Source organism: Telmatherina bonti (genome assembly GCF_933228915.1).
Source record: "Telmatherina bonti genome assembly, chromosome: 6".
In the NCBI taxonomy this organism is placed as follows: Eukaryota; Metazoa; Chordata; class Actinopteri; order Atheriniformes; family Telmatherinidae; genus Telmatherina; species Telmatherina bonti.
Genome location: NC_136624.1, coordinates 34005549 through 34019439, shown reverse-complemented (window position 1 = coordinate 34019439; position 13891 = coordinate 34005549). Strand labels below are relative to the sequence as shown.

At 38.3% G+C, this 13891-nt stretch overlaps 1 protein-coding gene across 1 annotated transcript; it reads left to right on the top strand.

Moving 5' to 3' along the window:
• The first annotated feature begins 875 nt into the window (after window positions 1-875).
• On the top strand, window positions 876-13502 carry npepl1 (aminopeptidase like 1). Its single transcript, XM_079242576.1, has 12 exons — window positions 876-1054; window positions 3161-3346; window positions 3586-3756; window positions 3871-3960; window positions 4212-4293; window positions 6880-7022; window positions 9052-9129; window positions 9220-9320; window positions 9485-9608; window positions 9761-9937; window positions 10838-10948; window positions 12578-13502. Exons 1-12 carry the CDS (start codon window positions 905-907, stop codon window positions 12734-12736), a joined length of 1572 nt encoding a protein of 523 aa, XP_079098702.1. The 5' UTR covers window positions 876-904; the 3' UTR covers window positions 12737-13502.
• The last annotated feature ends 389 nt before the right edge of the window (window positions 13503-13891 follow it).

Sequence of the window (13891 nt, the reverse complement as noted above, 5' to 3'; positions counted from 1 at the left end):
ATTTTGATGCTCTTTTGTAAGATTTATTTTAAGAATGTTGATAGTTTACAAGATATTTTAAATTATAATGAGAACTTGTTAGATAAATCAGCATGTCATAGCTGCACAAGCACAAACTTCTTGTTGCTTGACATTTAACATTATGTTTCTATAAAGTTTTGTGCTTTTAAGCACCCATTTTGTCTGTGGCAAGGCCCACATACCAGACTTTTCCTGTAATACCTGTTCTTTTATCTAAAATTGACTTTTGACTATTTGCACTTGGACATAAGAGTTCTCATCTTGCAGTAGAAAATTGATCTTTGGATTCATCACTTTAAATTCAGTGATAATGAACAGGAAAGTCATTTTTAAGGCCATTTCAGCTATCAGTGAAATAGATGAAATATTGATCTTCTGCAGAAACAGCTGCAGTCTGTCCATCTTCCAATGCTGACATTTCAGTCTTTAATAACTTGAATATTCTCTGTGCTTTATTTTGTTGTTGACACTCATTTAGTAGATAATAAACTAATCAATACTATCTGAAGAGTTGTTAGCTTATATTTTTGTTATAATTTTTCATTCTTCATTTGTGTGTTTGTCCAATTCATATATGAGTGGATTTAAATAGAAGCACTGATTTGCCTGGACCAATTCCTATCTTGTTGGCTACGGTGTCTGTGGGATCAGTCTGCAGCCTTATGGTCTGACATTTCTTTCCAATTCTTATTTGCAATTTGACTAATAATTCTTAGGAAATTTAATTTTCTTTTACATGTAGTTCCAGCATCTCACCAGTAGGTGTCGACAGAAAACGCAGAAAACTGTTGAACTAAATCGATACGGGCCTTTTGGCCTCCCCCGGCCACCGTCACCGGTCTGGACGATGGTTTAGTGCTCGCTCCCTCCACCAGTCATAAAAATGGCGAACATAGTGCTGGAGTTCAAGGCGTCTGCCGGGGATTCGGACCCACAGAGTCGCCCTGTCCTGATTATCGGACATGAAGCAAACCTGCAGCAAGTCAGCTGGAGCCAAATCAAAGGAAAACTGCAACCAGTTGTCAGCAAAGAGGTGAACTGTGGAACAATTCCGGTAGTTTGGTGGCGGTGAATGTTAGTGCCACGCTAACCTCACAGCACAAGCTAACACAGTTTCTAGATTTTTATTAAATAAATATAATCAGGTAGTTAAATTTGGATACAATATATCAGAGGAATATATCTCAATGATATCTGTTGAAGTTAGCGTTTTGGCTAATCAGCAAACTCTAAAAGTAACTATTAAACAGACTGTTAATTTTCTTTTAACGGTCAAATATATTTTTTTAAGTTAACAATAATAATAATAATGACGCACATGTATTTACTACGAAGCTGCCAAACTGTTGAATAAACTTTAGAGCCGTGAGCATTAAAAGTATTTCCTCGATCAGTTGAGGTTAAAGTCCCATGTTTCTGTGGATTCTCATTTACACCCAAGAACCTGGTTAGACCAGTTTAGTTTTCAAGAGACTGGTTCCCAATCAAGATGTTCCTGATGAGTGGTTGGGGGACTTACAGGTACCCTGGTCACAGAAAGAAAAAACACTGCTGCAATGGTGCCTAATGGAGTTGTTACAACTTGTATTTATTGGGCTGCATGATCATGGAGAATTCTGAAATTTAGGGTGTAAAATTAAATGAATAGAAAATCAAATCAAGGCTATTTTAATAGATGTATTAGAAAAGAATAATCCCCTGCACCCTAAATCAGCTGCATACAAAAAAAAAAACAGGCAAGAGAAGTGAAAAGGTGGTCTATAAACACCATTATATCTGCAAGGTCTTGAATATCAACCTTAAATATTGTGTCAGCTGAGACTAAAGTACCAATGATGGTTTATCTGTATTACTTAAATCAGGCATGGGATGGGTGTTCTATTCTATTCTATTGTATTCTATTCTTTTCTGCAGTCATTTAGCAGACGCTTTTATCCGAAGCGACTTACATACACACTCTACATACACACTCTTTCATATACACTCGTAAATATTCTCTGCAGAGAATTTTGCAATTTAGGCTGTAAAATGAACAGAAAATCAAAGTACTTAATCAAGCCAATGTAATAGTTGTATTAGAAATTATTAATCACCTGCACCCTAAATCAGCTGCATGTTAAATACTAGGGCTGTGACGATATGCTTTTGTCCCGATTCAGTTCAGATTTTTTTTGGGTGGCAATTCAATTTAAATTGCGATTCTCACACTTCCTTCATATAGCTGCTTTTTGTAGATTAAAAACAAAATAAATGAATAAAACTTTTTCATTTTTCTTTATTTCAATTAGGAAAAAACAACACAGTAACCAGACTATCATTTTGCTGCTATAATGCCCAAGAAGACAAGTAAAACGATCAATAAAAACAATAAAAATGACAATTTTCAAATGGATTAATTTTATTTAAAATATATATTTAACAAAAAATCGTTTTTAAAATTGTGAAGCAAAGCATCCCGATTTTTCGATTCGATTTTCCCGTCCCTTTAAAATACACACGAGAAGTGAAAAGGTGGTCTAAACACCACTATATCTGCAAGGTCTTAAGTATCAGCCTTTAATATTGTGTCAGCTGAGACTAAAGTACCAATGATGGTTTATCTGTATTACTTAAATCAGGCATGGGATGGGTTGTAAAGAGTTCTATATGTCATGTTGACGTTCGTTTGCCTCACTCGGCACTGGATGTTTTTAAAAATGTTACAGCCGTGTCTGCTGACATGTCATAGTGTGCAAATCCTTCAGGTGAGTGGTTATGTGATAGTAGCAGGTAGTTTGTAGAGACATGGGATTGCGTTTTTGGAGGGTTTCAATTATTCAAAAACTTCAAGGTATCCGCTGAAGAAGATCAATGCAGCATTGCTGTTAATTGGCTTCTTTTACTATCGTAATCATTCACAGGTTGTAAGAGCTGTTTGATCTGTTTAAGTTGGGAAATGTAACATTGTATTTTCCATTTTGTGGATAATCCAGCTACAGGTACTGGATGTTCCTGATCAGTTTGTAGAGAATGAAAGATTGGAAATAAATTATTACAAGTGATTGTCTGGATTGTTAATCTTAGGCACCAAAAACCTGCACTAAAGGTTAGTGTATATGCAAAGAACCAGAAGTGTAATTTTTCTTTTGTCTTTTTTTAGGTCTGGCAAGCAGCTCTAAGTGCTTTGAAACCAAACCCCACAGACAGCTGCCCTCTGTACCTCAACCAAGCAGCGGTGGCTGCCCTTCCTTCACGGGTCAGCAGACACAACAGCCCGTCCTCTGCCCACTTTGTGTCCCGTCTGGTCCGTTCCTGCCTCCCAGGAGGGAAGAACCGTTGCATTGTGGTCAGTACCTTCATCAGAATTTTATTTCTCTGGATTTTGGTTGAACCCTTAGTGAATAAAGTTATTTTTTATCCCTCATGTACCTCCTGGGTGGGCAGGGAGTACCTTTTAGCTACAGAACAGATCTGATATTTAAACAGTTATGTTTTCTTACTGGTATTCTCACTGGGACTGTGGTGCTCAAATCAGGGCTCATGTTGCCAGGTAGATAAAATTAGTTTTTTTTTTTCATCTTTTAGATGGTCTGTGAGCGTTCTGATGTGTTTGCATCGTCCTGCGCCATCGCCAGGGCCTTCCCCATCTTCTCTCGCCGCTCTACATCCTCATGCAGGACTGAGAAGAAGCATGTGACAGTGGAGTTTTTGATTGTTGGGCATGACAGCAATCCTCTGGATGCTGCAGAACTCGAGGTACTTCACTGTGAATTTATGTGTTGTAGATTTGCTTTTTGTTTGGAATAGCAGGTATGGATAGTGCACGTTTACTACAGTCCGTCTTAGCCTGAAGTGTCTTCTCATGTTTAGTGTCTCTCCAATGCTGCTGATGGTGTACGGCTGGCTGCTCGCATCGTGGATACGCCATGCAACGAGATGAACACAGACCACTTCCTGGAGGTTTGTGAAATTATTGGTCTTTGGGCCATTTTGTTGAATATAACACCCAAATAATTCAACTTTGTAATACCCGATCTTATTCATTCCTGTGTGTAACAACTCTCCTGATCTGAGAAATGAACTAATGTCTTAAACTGCGGTACTGTTTATGTATAACATTTACATAATTTATTAAGGGAAGGGGCTCCAAACTGACAAGTTTGTAATTATTTATGGTAGCCTCCTTTTACAAGCATCCGTTTCTCTTTCAGGAAATAAAGGCTGTAGGAGCTGAACTTGGAATTACTCCAGTTATCATTCGTGGGGAGGAGCTGAAACAAAGAGGGTTTGGAGGTACTACATCTGCAAAACTGTAACCTGAAATAAAAGAAAAAAATCATTATTTTAATATTACAAATTGCTTAGTGAGTAAAAAATTTCCTAATTTTCAAAAGGCCTGAATTTAAGGTACAATTTCCTAAATGTTTTAAGAGGAAATTGCTTTTTTTTTTGTGTCCAACTTTGCGAGTTGATATAGTCTGAAGGTAAAGTCTGGTCACTCCTTGGTAATACACAGCTTGTACACACACATTTGCACCAAGCTGAAAGTCTTTAGGATTCATTTGGAAAAAATATCACTTGTTTTTATGCCAAATTGTTTAGGTTTGAATTTTTTTCTTCAAATTTGCTGCTTTTAAGGTTGATTCTGATTTACAGTGATGTTTAGGTCGAGACTGTCCATTTAGTAGCGTGATTTTTTTTTTTTTTTTTCTGAGTAGCTTGACAGAAGAACATTCTGAGAAATTTGGGGGTTGCACTGCAGCAAAGGTCCCCAGGCTGGAATTAGAGCCTGGACTGGCTGAGCTGCAGCTTGTGTACACAAGATGCCTGTTCAACCAGCTGCACGGTTGAAGAAACTTCCTCATGTAGACCAGGGAAGTTGGGAATAGAGCTCACAATCTTCCTGTAGACGCACTCTGCCTCACGAGCTCCAGCTGCCCTTTTTCTGCTAGATTTAGGAGTGAAATTATTGCTTGATGAGAAAGTTATCTGATATGCTGAGGAGGGCAGATATGTGTCTGAGCTCCTCTTGTTCGTAAAGTTGTTCTTGTTGACGCTTTTCACTGGTAGATGTTCATCTGGGTGCACACAGAGACGGTAAGGTTAAAGCTGAACAGTCAGGTAAATATTAGCTTTACTGTAAAAATGTCTAAAGGAAATTTCAACTGTTCTGGTGTTAATTATATTGCATGGGTTTATGTCTTGTTTTGAATTAGATTGATGTTAATCTAATCAGTCATCTGCCAACCTTCGATTCCAGGCTTTCCCTGACTACATGCCGAAGTGTCCTTGGGCAAGACTCTGAACCTCCCATTGTGTGTGTTGGGTTATGAATGTGTGTAATAGAGCAAAGCACTTTGTATATAAAGTGTGTGTGTGTGTGTGTGTGTGTGTGTGTGTGTGTGTGTGTGTGTGTGTGTGTGTGTGTGTGTGTGTGTGTGTGTGTGTGTGTGTGTGTGTGTGTAACGTTGGTGTAAAGTACTCTGAGTGGTCAAGGTGACTAGAAAAGCGCTAAATGGTATAAGTACAGTATATTTACTCTAAAGGCTGCAGTGGAACTGGTTTTCAGCCCTGGAGTTTTGCATTTAAAACTTGCCCACCTCAATATGATGTGGAATAAAGTGGAAAAATTAAACATCGCTACTTACAGTCCTGCAGTTGTTGTCGTGAAAATAAAAACATTAAAAGCCTAATTTTCTGTATTAATGCACCAGATTACAAAAATATTTACAAACAAACTAGTTTCTGTGCTTTAATGCCTCCCTTAATAAAAGAGCCATGAGTTGCAGCAGGTGCAAACGCTAAACACACAAAGCAATAGAGAATTATCACACACTTATCTCAGGAGAACAAATGAAGTCCAAAATTTATTTTAAAATGGAGGCAACATGTTTAACACAAACCACTCCCTCTCTCATGTTATCCTCCATCTTATCTATTTTTTTATTTTTTTTTTCTGTAAAAATTCACAGTAGTTGTTTTATTTCAACTCCTGAAGAGTTTAAAGCCACCTGGTCTAAGTAGTAATCTGCTCTGCAGGTAATCATACCTGTCTGAATCTAGAGCTGTTGGACGTATTACTCCAAATTTTACCTGTTTTTAGTCACATTTTCTTCATTCATTATTTATTTCATAAACGTATTATTTATTACTACATGTTTGAACTAAACAGGAAGCCTCGGTTTAAAGATTGCAGGAAACTTCTGTTAAAGCTTCAGCAGAAAAACTTAAAACTAGACAGACCGAAATCGCTTCCCCAAATTCCACTCTCATACTACACATATCCACCGGTTCCACATTGTCTCCCTCTGGACTGGGCTGTACCTGCCTGCAGCGCTAAAGTACTGGGAGTACCGCCTGTCTCCATCCTGCAGCATTTTTCCTCTTCCTCCCTCTTTTGTCTCATCACCTCGCTCATGTGTTATGTTTCGGTGTCTACACACACATCAAACTGCGCATCTTTGCTGTTTGTCAGACTCATCACCTAGCAGTGAGGAAACCATGCGTTGCTGCGCCTTGTTTCGTCTTGTTTCGCACATCTAGCAGGCCGAAGAAATAGTTCTTACCCTTAGGTATGTAACATTAGTATAGATGAGCTATTTTAGTATTGATTCGGACATCGCCTCAAATTATTCTTCTCAGATAACTTCTTGGATAAAATCACTCCACTTTTTTTTTTTTTTTTTTTTTTGAATGCCATACTGGCCCAAAATTAATGCAGCCTGCTGGGAATCCTCCCGATTAGCCGCTCCAGCTTTGCAGACTCTATACCAGCTGGCATTGTTTTGGTTCACTCTGAGCTGTTAGTTATTTCCAGGGTAGCTTTATGACAAATTGTGAATAATTCATAACCTGTTGTCTTTCTATTCACGCTCTCAGGTATTTATGGTGTTGGAAAGGCAGCAGAGAATCCTCCTGCATTAGCTGTGCTGAGCCACACTCCTGATGGGGCGACTCAAACCATTGCATGGGTGGGCAAAGGCATTGTGTACGACACTGGTGGACTCAGCATCAAGGGAAAGGTATGTCCCACTTACCTTGGAGAGGCAGTCAGAGCTGTTTTGAGGCATCATTAAGCCTGTGCAGACATATAAAGCTGATTGACAATGAATTAATAATTCCACTGTGACTGCTGATGATGTGGGATCGTCATAACAGGTGTCCACATTTAGAAATGTTTTATTTTAATTAAATGTCTCGTTTTATTTGGCTACTAAATCAGTTAAAAGCACGTTTAATTCTGTCCAAAATCTCCCGTGTCGCACCAACAGAATCATGAAATAGTTTTTGTTTGGTATTTCTACATGTCCTGTGATTTCCTGTCAGTCTGTCTACTAAAAAAGGTCATTAACTTGTTGACCTAGGAGGTAATCTTTGAACGAGCAGATCCATTAGCGTACGCTCTAAGCCTGATCTTAATAATCTGTTCACATGGTTGCTTTTGCATGAACGGATTGCACTAAGAAGGTTCACCCTGTAGACAGACGACTGTCCACACAAACAACCTAAGAGCTATATCAGAGATCCGGTAAATCCCACTGAAACCAGTTACAGCATATATATACATCTTCCCTTTAAGCCCACAGTAACACTTGCATGATGTGATCTCTTCATTTTTAAGATCAAAATTTGTTTTGATAAAACTTAAATGAAAAAAAAATCTATTTTATTTATTTATTATTATTATTATTATTTTATTTATTTGTCAGACGCAAGACGCACTTGTTGTTTTCTCCCTTCAAGGACATTAATTTTATTTGTATGAATTACAGAGACCTCCTATAAATAAAAAACTGAATGTATAATACAGTGACAGTAACAATAAAGATGTACAATTAAGAGTTTAAAATGGGGGGGGAAAAAAGTAATAAAAAAATAAATAATAAAAAGCTTGTAATCCCAAGACGACTTCTGCCTCTGATAGTTTTTGCCCTTAACTCACTGGCTGCTAACAGTGTGAAAAGCCGTCTTTTGCAGTGTCTGGAGAAGTCAATATTCTGTGGGTTCTGAAAGGTGAGCCAAAATGCTGGCAGTATGGCCGTATCTCTGCTATAACAATGCCGATGAGTTGAAGCCAATGTAAGGCACATCAATCTGTGATTTGGACACATCTGTGTCATTCCCACACATAATGAAAGTATCCACATGCAAATGCGTTTATAGCAGCACCTACAAGTAGTTATGTTTTTCATGGACCGCGACAATCTGCTTTTAAACAATCCTTCAAGTTACAACAAACAATTTTTCTTATAATTCTTAAGTTTAATAATGTCTCTTTTTCATGACACACTAAGGTTTATTACTAACTGTGGAGCCATGATGCATCACTGCAACTTGTACTCGGTGGGATGGCCCTCTTTGGCCACTAGCAGGCAGGCACATTCATTGACAAGGTTGCACTTGGACTACTGCCTCCCTGCATTTGTGATTTAATCACACAGAGAAGTGTTGAATCTTACGATCAAATGACCAGCTGTTGCTCTTTGTTCCTTTTGCCTGCACACAGCTCAGAAAGCAAACCTTCGTTCATGCAGCTTCTTTTGCTTGGAACATGTTACAAAAAGGCTGGAAATTAACGGAGCTATTGTCCTTAAATACCGTCTGAACTGAGCTAAAAGTATCAGAGGTTGCTTCAGTAACTTGCAGCTATTTGTTGTGACCTGTGTTATACTAATGTTGCATGTTAGCAAGTTGTAACTATTGAATTTTTATTGCCTCTTGGCCCGAACTCCCTTGGAAAACAGCTTTTTCTTTTTTTTTTTCAAAATTAATTAATGAATTTATTTTCATTTTTTATGATTATTATTCATATATATATATATATATATATATAATATAAATTTTTTTTTTTTTTTTTTTTTTAAATTAAGGTGAGGTTATTCATCTCAGTGGGATTTTCCTGGTTAAATAAAGGTTAAATAAAAAAATAAGACTGAGTGACAAATGTCATCTCATGTAAAGGAACTTTGACAAAATGCAGAAGTATAAAAGAAGGTCTGCAAACAAAAAATGATTCATCTAAGTACCGTTTCATTGTTTTCTGTCTGCCAGACAACTATGCCTGGAATGAAGCGAGACTGTGGTGGAGCTGCTGCCATTTTGGGAGCTTTCAAGGCCACTATAAAACAGGTTGAAGCAACGTTTAAATGTTCTTCCATCAGCTGTCTTAAGTCATTTGTATCTCAGATGTTTCTCAATGAGAATGTCTCTTCTCCTCAGGGATTTAAGGACAACCTCCATGCAGTGTTTTGTCTGGCAGAGAATTCAGTCGGGCCCACGGCCACACGGCCTGATGATATCCACACTCTCTATTCTGGAAAGTGAGACTCTTTGTGAATAATAATGTGCTATTCTCAGAATCAAATAGCTTGTTCTGATCTGTCCTGTCGTGTTGTGAGTGTACTTAGATTGTGTCTGATATCATTTTACAAGCTGCGCATGTGGATCTCTGCATAAAATGTCCAGTGTGTGTTTTATTCTCAAGGACGGTGGAAATCAACAACACTGATGCAGAGGGCAGGCTGGTGCTGGCTGATGGAGTGGTGTATGCCTGCAAAGACCTGTCTGCTGACATTATTCTGGATATGGCCACACTGACAGGAGCTCAGGTGAGCACTGTTTGAACAAAGTGACATCAATAAGCAGATGAAGACTCTAAGCTTTTTTTCTTTTAATCTGTTTTGATTAAGAGATCAAACTGACACTAAATATATCTTTAACAAGTATTATCTTTGAGTTTATGACCTTTTCTGTTGTTCAGGGAATCTCAACAGGGAAGTACCACGCTGCTGTGCTGACCAATAGCGAGCAGTGGGAGGTTGCGTGTGTGCGTGCGGGCCGCAGCAGCGGTGATCTCGCTCACCCTCTGGTTTACTGTCCTGAGCTTCACTTCAGCGAGTTTACCTCTGCTGTAGCTGACATGAAGAACTCTGTGGCTGTAAGTTGGAAACAACTCCAGATTCTGCAAATTGCAACACGAGCCATGAAGCCTGACTCAGAATGATGCAAATGTTCCTCTCTGCTTAAGGAAAAACAGCATGGCATTAGTGCAGCTCGTCCCCATCTTCATTGTTATGCCTCCGTGTTGGTAGCAGCTGTTGCTGTAGACCAGAGGGCCGCTGTCCTCTAGGTTTTAGCGTATTCCTGCTTCAACACACCTGACTCAAATGATGTACATCTAACAGCCTACGAACTTCAGCACAATGACTCGTTAATTCTAGTCAGGTGTGTTGGAGCAGGGATACATTAAAAACCTGCAGGATTGTTGTCTTTGAGGACCAGATCTAGATCCCCTTCCTATCGTCTGTTTTTGAGTTACAGATAAATTCTTCTAGATAACTGAGTATATACATATTTTTGTTCCATATCGAGACTTTTTAATACTGAAGGAAATGGTAAAGCACTTTGTTTTTCTCTCCTGTACTGAACACATTGAACTAAACCATTATTTCAAAACAACCTTGTTTGGGTAAACAGGTTTTTGTGTCCTACCAGTGCTTGAAGACAGATCAGCCAGACTCCTCATGCTTTCAGTTCAAGCACTTAAGATCACCGGGATATGTGAATCTATAGAGACATACTGTTAAATGTTTTATGATACGGTTAATGAAACCAGATCTCCAACTTTGATGCGTATGTGTGCATGGAAAAAGATGCATTTACTGGATATGATGGCGTAAAACGCATACGTACTAAGGCTTCTACGTTTCACAGCATAGAGATGGGGCTCTGCCTTTGAAATGCTTTGATATACAGTCAGATGTTTATGTAGCTGGTGTTCTTAGTTAGTTTGGATGGTTAATGATGTATAATTTGTTTTTTTCTTTTGGTTTTACAGGACCGTGAGAATGCCCAGAGCTCCTGTGCTGGCCTCTTCATTGCTTCCCACTTGGGTTTCGATTGGCCGGGTGTATGGGTCCATGTTGACATTGCTTCTCCAGTTCATGCAGTGAGTACCGCAGACTTTTGTGCATACACAGGCACATCTTGTAGCAAAACAGGTGATAATCTCCACTATAAAGTGGAACGTTTAGCGTTATTTGGTGATTGTACGCAGTAATAACAAAAGGCATGTACAGATAAATTAGCAGCATTTTTCTAGTAGTTTAATAAAACTACACAGTTGCTTTGTTTGAGACCAAATGATTTAGCGTAGTCCTATAGGGACAAAATATTTTGATATCAGATCATCGTTCCAACAATAATGTGGTTACTCTGTTTGGAGCGCCTGTTTGCACTTTTACATTGCTGAGACACAGCAAATAAAAATACTTAAACACTGTACAATCATTAATAATGACACGGTTGGATTTCTGCCTCTTTATTTCTCTTTATTTGGAACAGTCTCTCCATTGCTCCTGTGAAAAGTAAACTTTTCTGTGTAGGATATATTTGATGGTTGTTGTGTGTGTGGTCTTTCTTTAGGATGACAGTAATCTAGTATAATCTGTGGTTAATGCAGTGAAACTTTTACATCTTTAATAATGGCCTAAGTATAAAAATACTGCTCCAAACGAACTAATCAGTAATAATACCACAACTGTTTGCATGTCCACTTCATACTTTAAAAGTTGGGTGATATTAATCTCTAAAGAAGCACTTTAGCAGCGCTGGTGAGCAATAACAAAGTCAGCATCCATATATCATCCTTCCTGAACTCTGAGCTCTCTCCCACCAATAGAAGTCAGTCCCATGTAGACTTTTGTTCCATGTCTTGCTCTTTCTTTTGTCCTCTGATAATGTCCTCTTCGGTGTCTTTGAATCAACCCTTTAAAATAGCTGTCTTGATATCCAGTTTCTGCCATGTGATACAGTGCTATAAAGTTAAATGCTGCTAAGCACCAATGCCAACAGGAATGTATGTAATAGTTACTGTGGCATCAAAATGAGTTGGAAAGACACATTTTTAAGGTTAGAAAGTTACACAGTTCCACATTTTTTTAACAAAGTAATCTGAACATGTTTCAGGATAAAACAATTTGTAGCAGCAGCTTGGGAAACTTTTCTTGTGCTGTGTCAGTAACCTGAAATATTACAATCAGCGTGATGTTTTTTCAGGAAGTTGGCAGCAATGCAAATGAAACCTAACCAGTCCAAACTAGTTTAACTGAAAATTACCAAAACAGTGTGGGGAGAGTAAAGCAAAACATGCATTTCTCTTTTTAATAAAGAAGAAAAGGGAAAAATAGATCAAAGTCATGCCAGTGAGGTTTTGTGTTTGTTCCCTAGCCTGGTTTTCTGTTGCTGTTTCGTTGTGTTTTACAGAATGTTGCTGAGTCATCTGTAAACATCGTTTCAGCAGATGGTAGTCTGTCATTCATGTAAAATTCAGCATTTTAAAGACCTAAAGAGCAGCTGACCGCCCTGCTTATTGTGTAATCTTTAACTCTTCTGTAGGTGGTTTTCTGAAGCTTGTGATTCATCTCATAAAGAAAAGAACTGACAGTCACTTTTCCTATCAGTGTTGTTGTCTCTGAAATTCATTGCTTGTAGTGTTTTATGTCTTAAACCTATGGTTTTGGTTTTTTTTTTTTTTTTTTTTTTTTTTTTTTACTCCTGATTGTACTTTTCTTTGCAGAGAGAGCGCGCCACAGGGTTTGGTGTTGCTCTGCTCATGGCCTTGTTTGGTCAAGCATCGGATGACTCCATGCTGAACCAGGTGTCTCCTCTGGGTGCACCTGCTAACAAGTCTGAAGACCAGATGGAGCGTGACTGTAAAAGACGACGACTGGTGTAGAGGGCACAACTGCTCACTCCTCGATTCAACTGCTGCCACCATGCACCCAAAGTGTTAAAGCTCACGCAGTTAGTTCAAATGTTTTAAAATGATGAAACGGTTTGTTTGAATTGGACTTCAGTGAATAAAACAGACAATTGTTAAATCAGATGTGTTATAAATGTCTATGATCAAACACAGGCCCTCACTTTTCCTCTTTCCTGTGCACATACTGTACTGATCAACTCCATAGCTTCCTTGTTATTGATTCTTTTTGAAAAAAGCATAACATCAAAATCAAAGAAAAGCAGGCGGATTATCTTGATGATTGATTCATTTAGCAGTGATTTTTTTCTTTTGCAGGTTTCTTGAGTGAACTTTACAGTTAACAGTTTAAGATTTAACCACATACCTCGCTGACGTTGGATGTTGATGTCCTCAGCAGCAGGATTCTTTTTTTTTTTAATTAATACTTTATGCAAAAGACTGCCATACATCTTGTCTTACGGCATTGGAAAACATTCTGGATTAAGATCAGTAAAGTCAGATTTGTTGATGGTAACCACTGCACTTTGTATTCATCGTGTTATAGATGGACTGTGTGATGTCTGCACCAGAGGAATAGACATGCTCACTGCAGTTTTTAACTCTTTCACAATGTCAGATGAATGATCTGCTCTGTCAGCGTAGCGTGCACATGCAAGATGTTAACTGTAGGTTGAAACGATACACTTTTTTCCACTCTTGTGCCAATCATGTTGTCCTTCAATAAAGGCATTGCCATTTGTCCTCTGTGTGTGTATGATTATCTGAAACTGACAGCAGAGTCTCCTGGCAGAGAGGAGGATTACAATCTGAGTGAATAAAATATGTGAGCTTAATAGTGGACTTTTTTTCTCCTTGGTGCTTCTAGAATGTTCTTTATAGACATTCATTCAATTTCACCATCGATGCTTTTATCTTGACCCAACCTCGATATTATAGCATTTATATTTTGTTTTGTCCAAATTTTTCAGCATTGAAGTTTCATATTTTTGCAAAAAATCACTTGTCATCACAGATTAAACAAAACCAAATTCACAAATCAGTCATGGAAATTTGACGTTGGAAATTTAACCTGGGATGTTTGAAGAGACTATAAACTTAGACAACCAATGAGCAATTTGAGGTTTTTTT

What these genes read in the sequence shown, in the direction of transcription:
- npepl1 (XM_079242576.1), top strand. Translation starts at nt 905, where the DNA reads ATGGCGAACATAGTGCTGGAGTTCAAGGCGTCTGCCGGGGATTCGGAC. An exon ending in AACCAGTTGTCAGCAAAGAG is followed by an intron (nt 1,055 to 3,160) that starts GTGAACTGTGGA and finishes GTCTTTTTTTAG; the next exon opens with GTCTGGCAAGCAGCTCTAAG. An exon ending in CACACTCTCTATTCTGGAAA is followed by an intron (nt 9,321 to 9,484) that starts GTGAGACTCTTT and finishes TTTATTCTCAAG; the next exon opens with GACGGTGGAAATCAACAACA.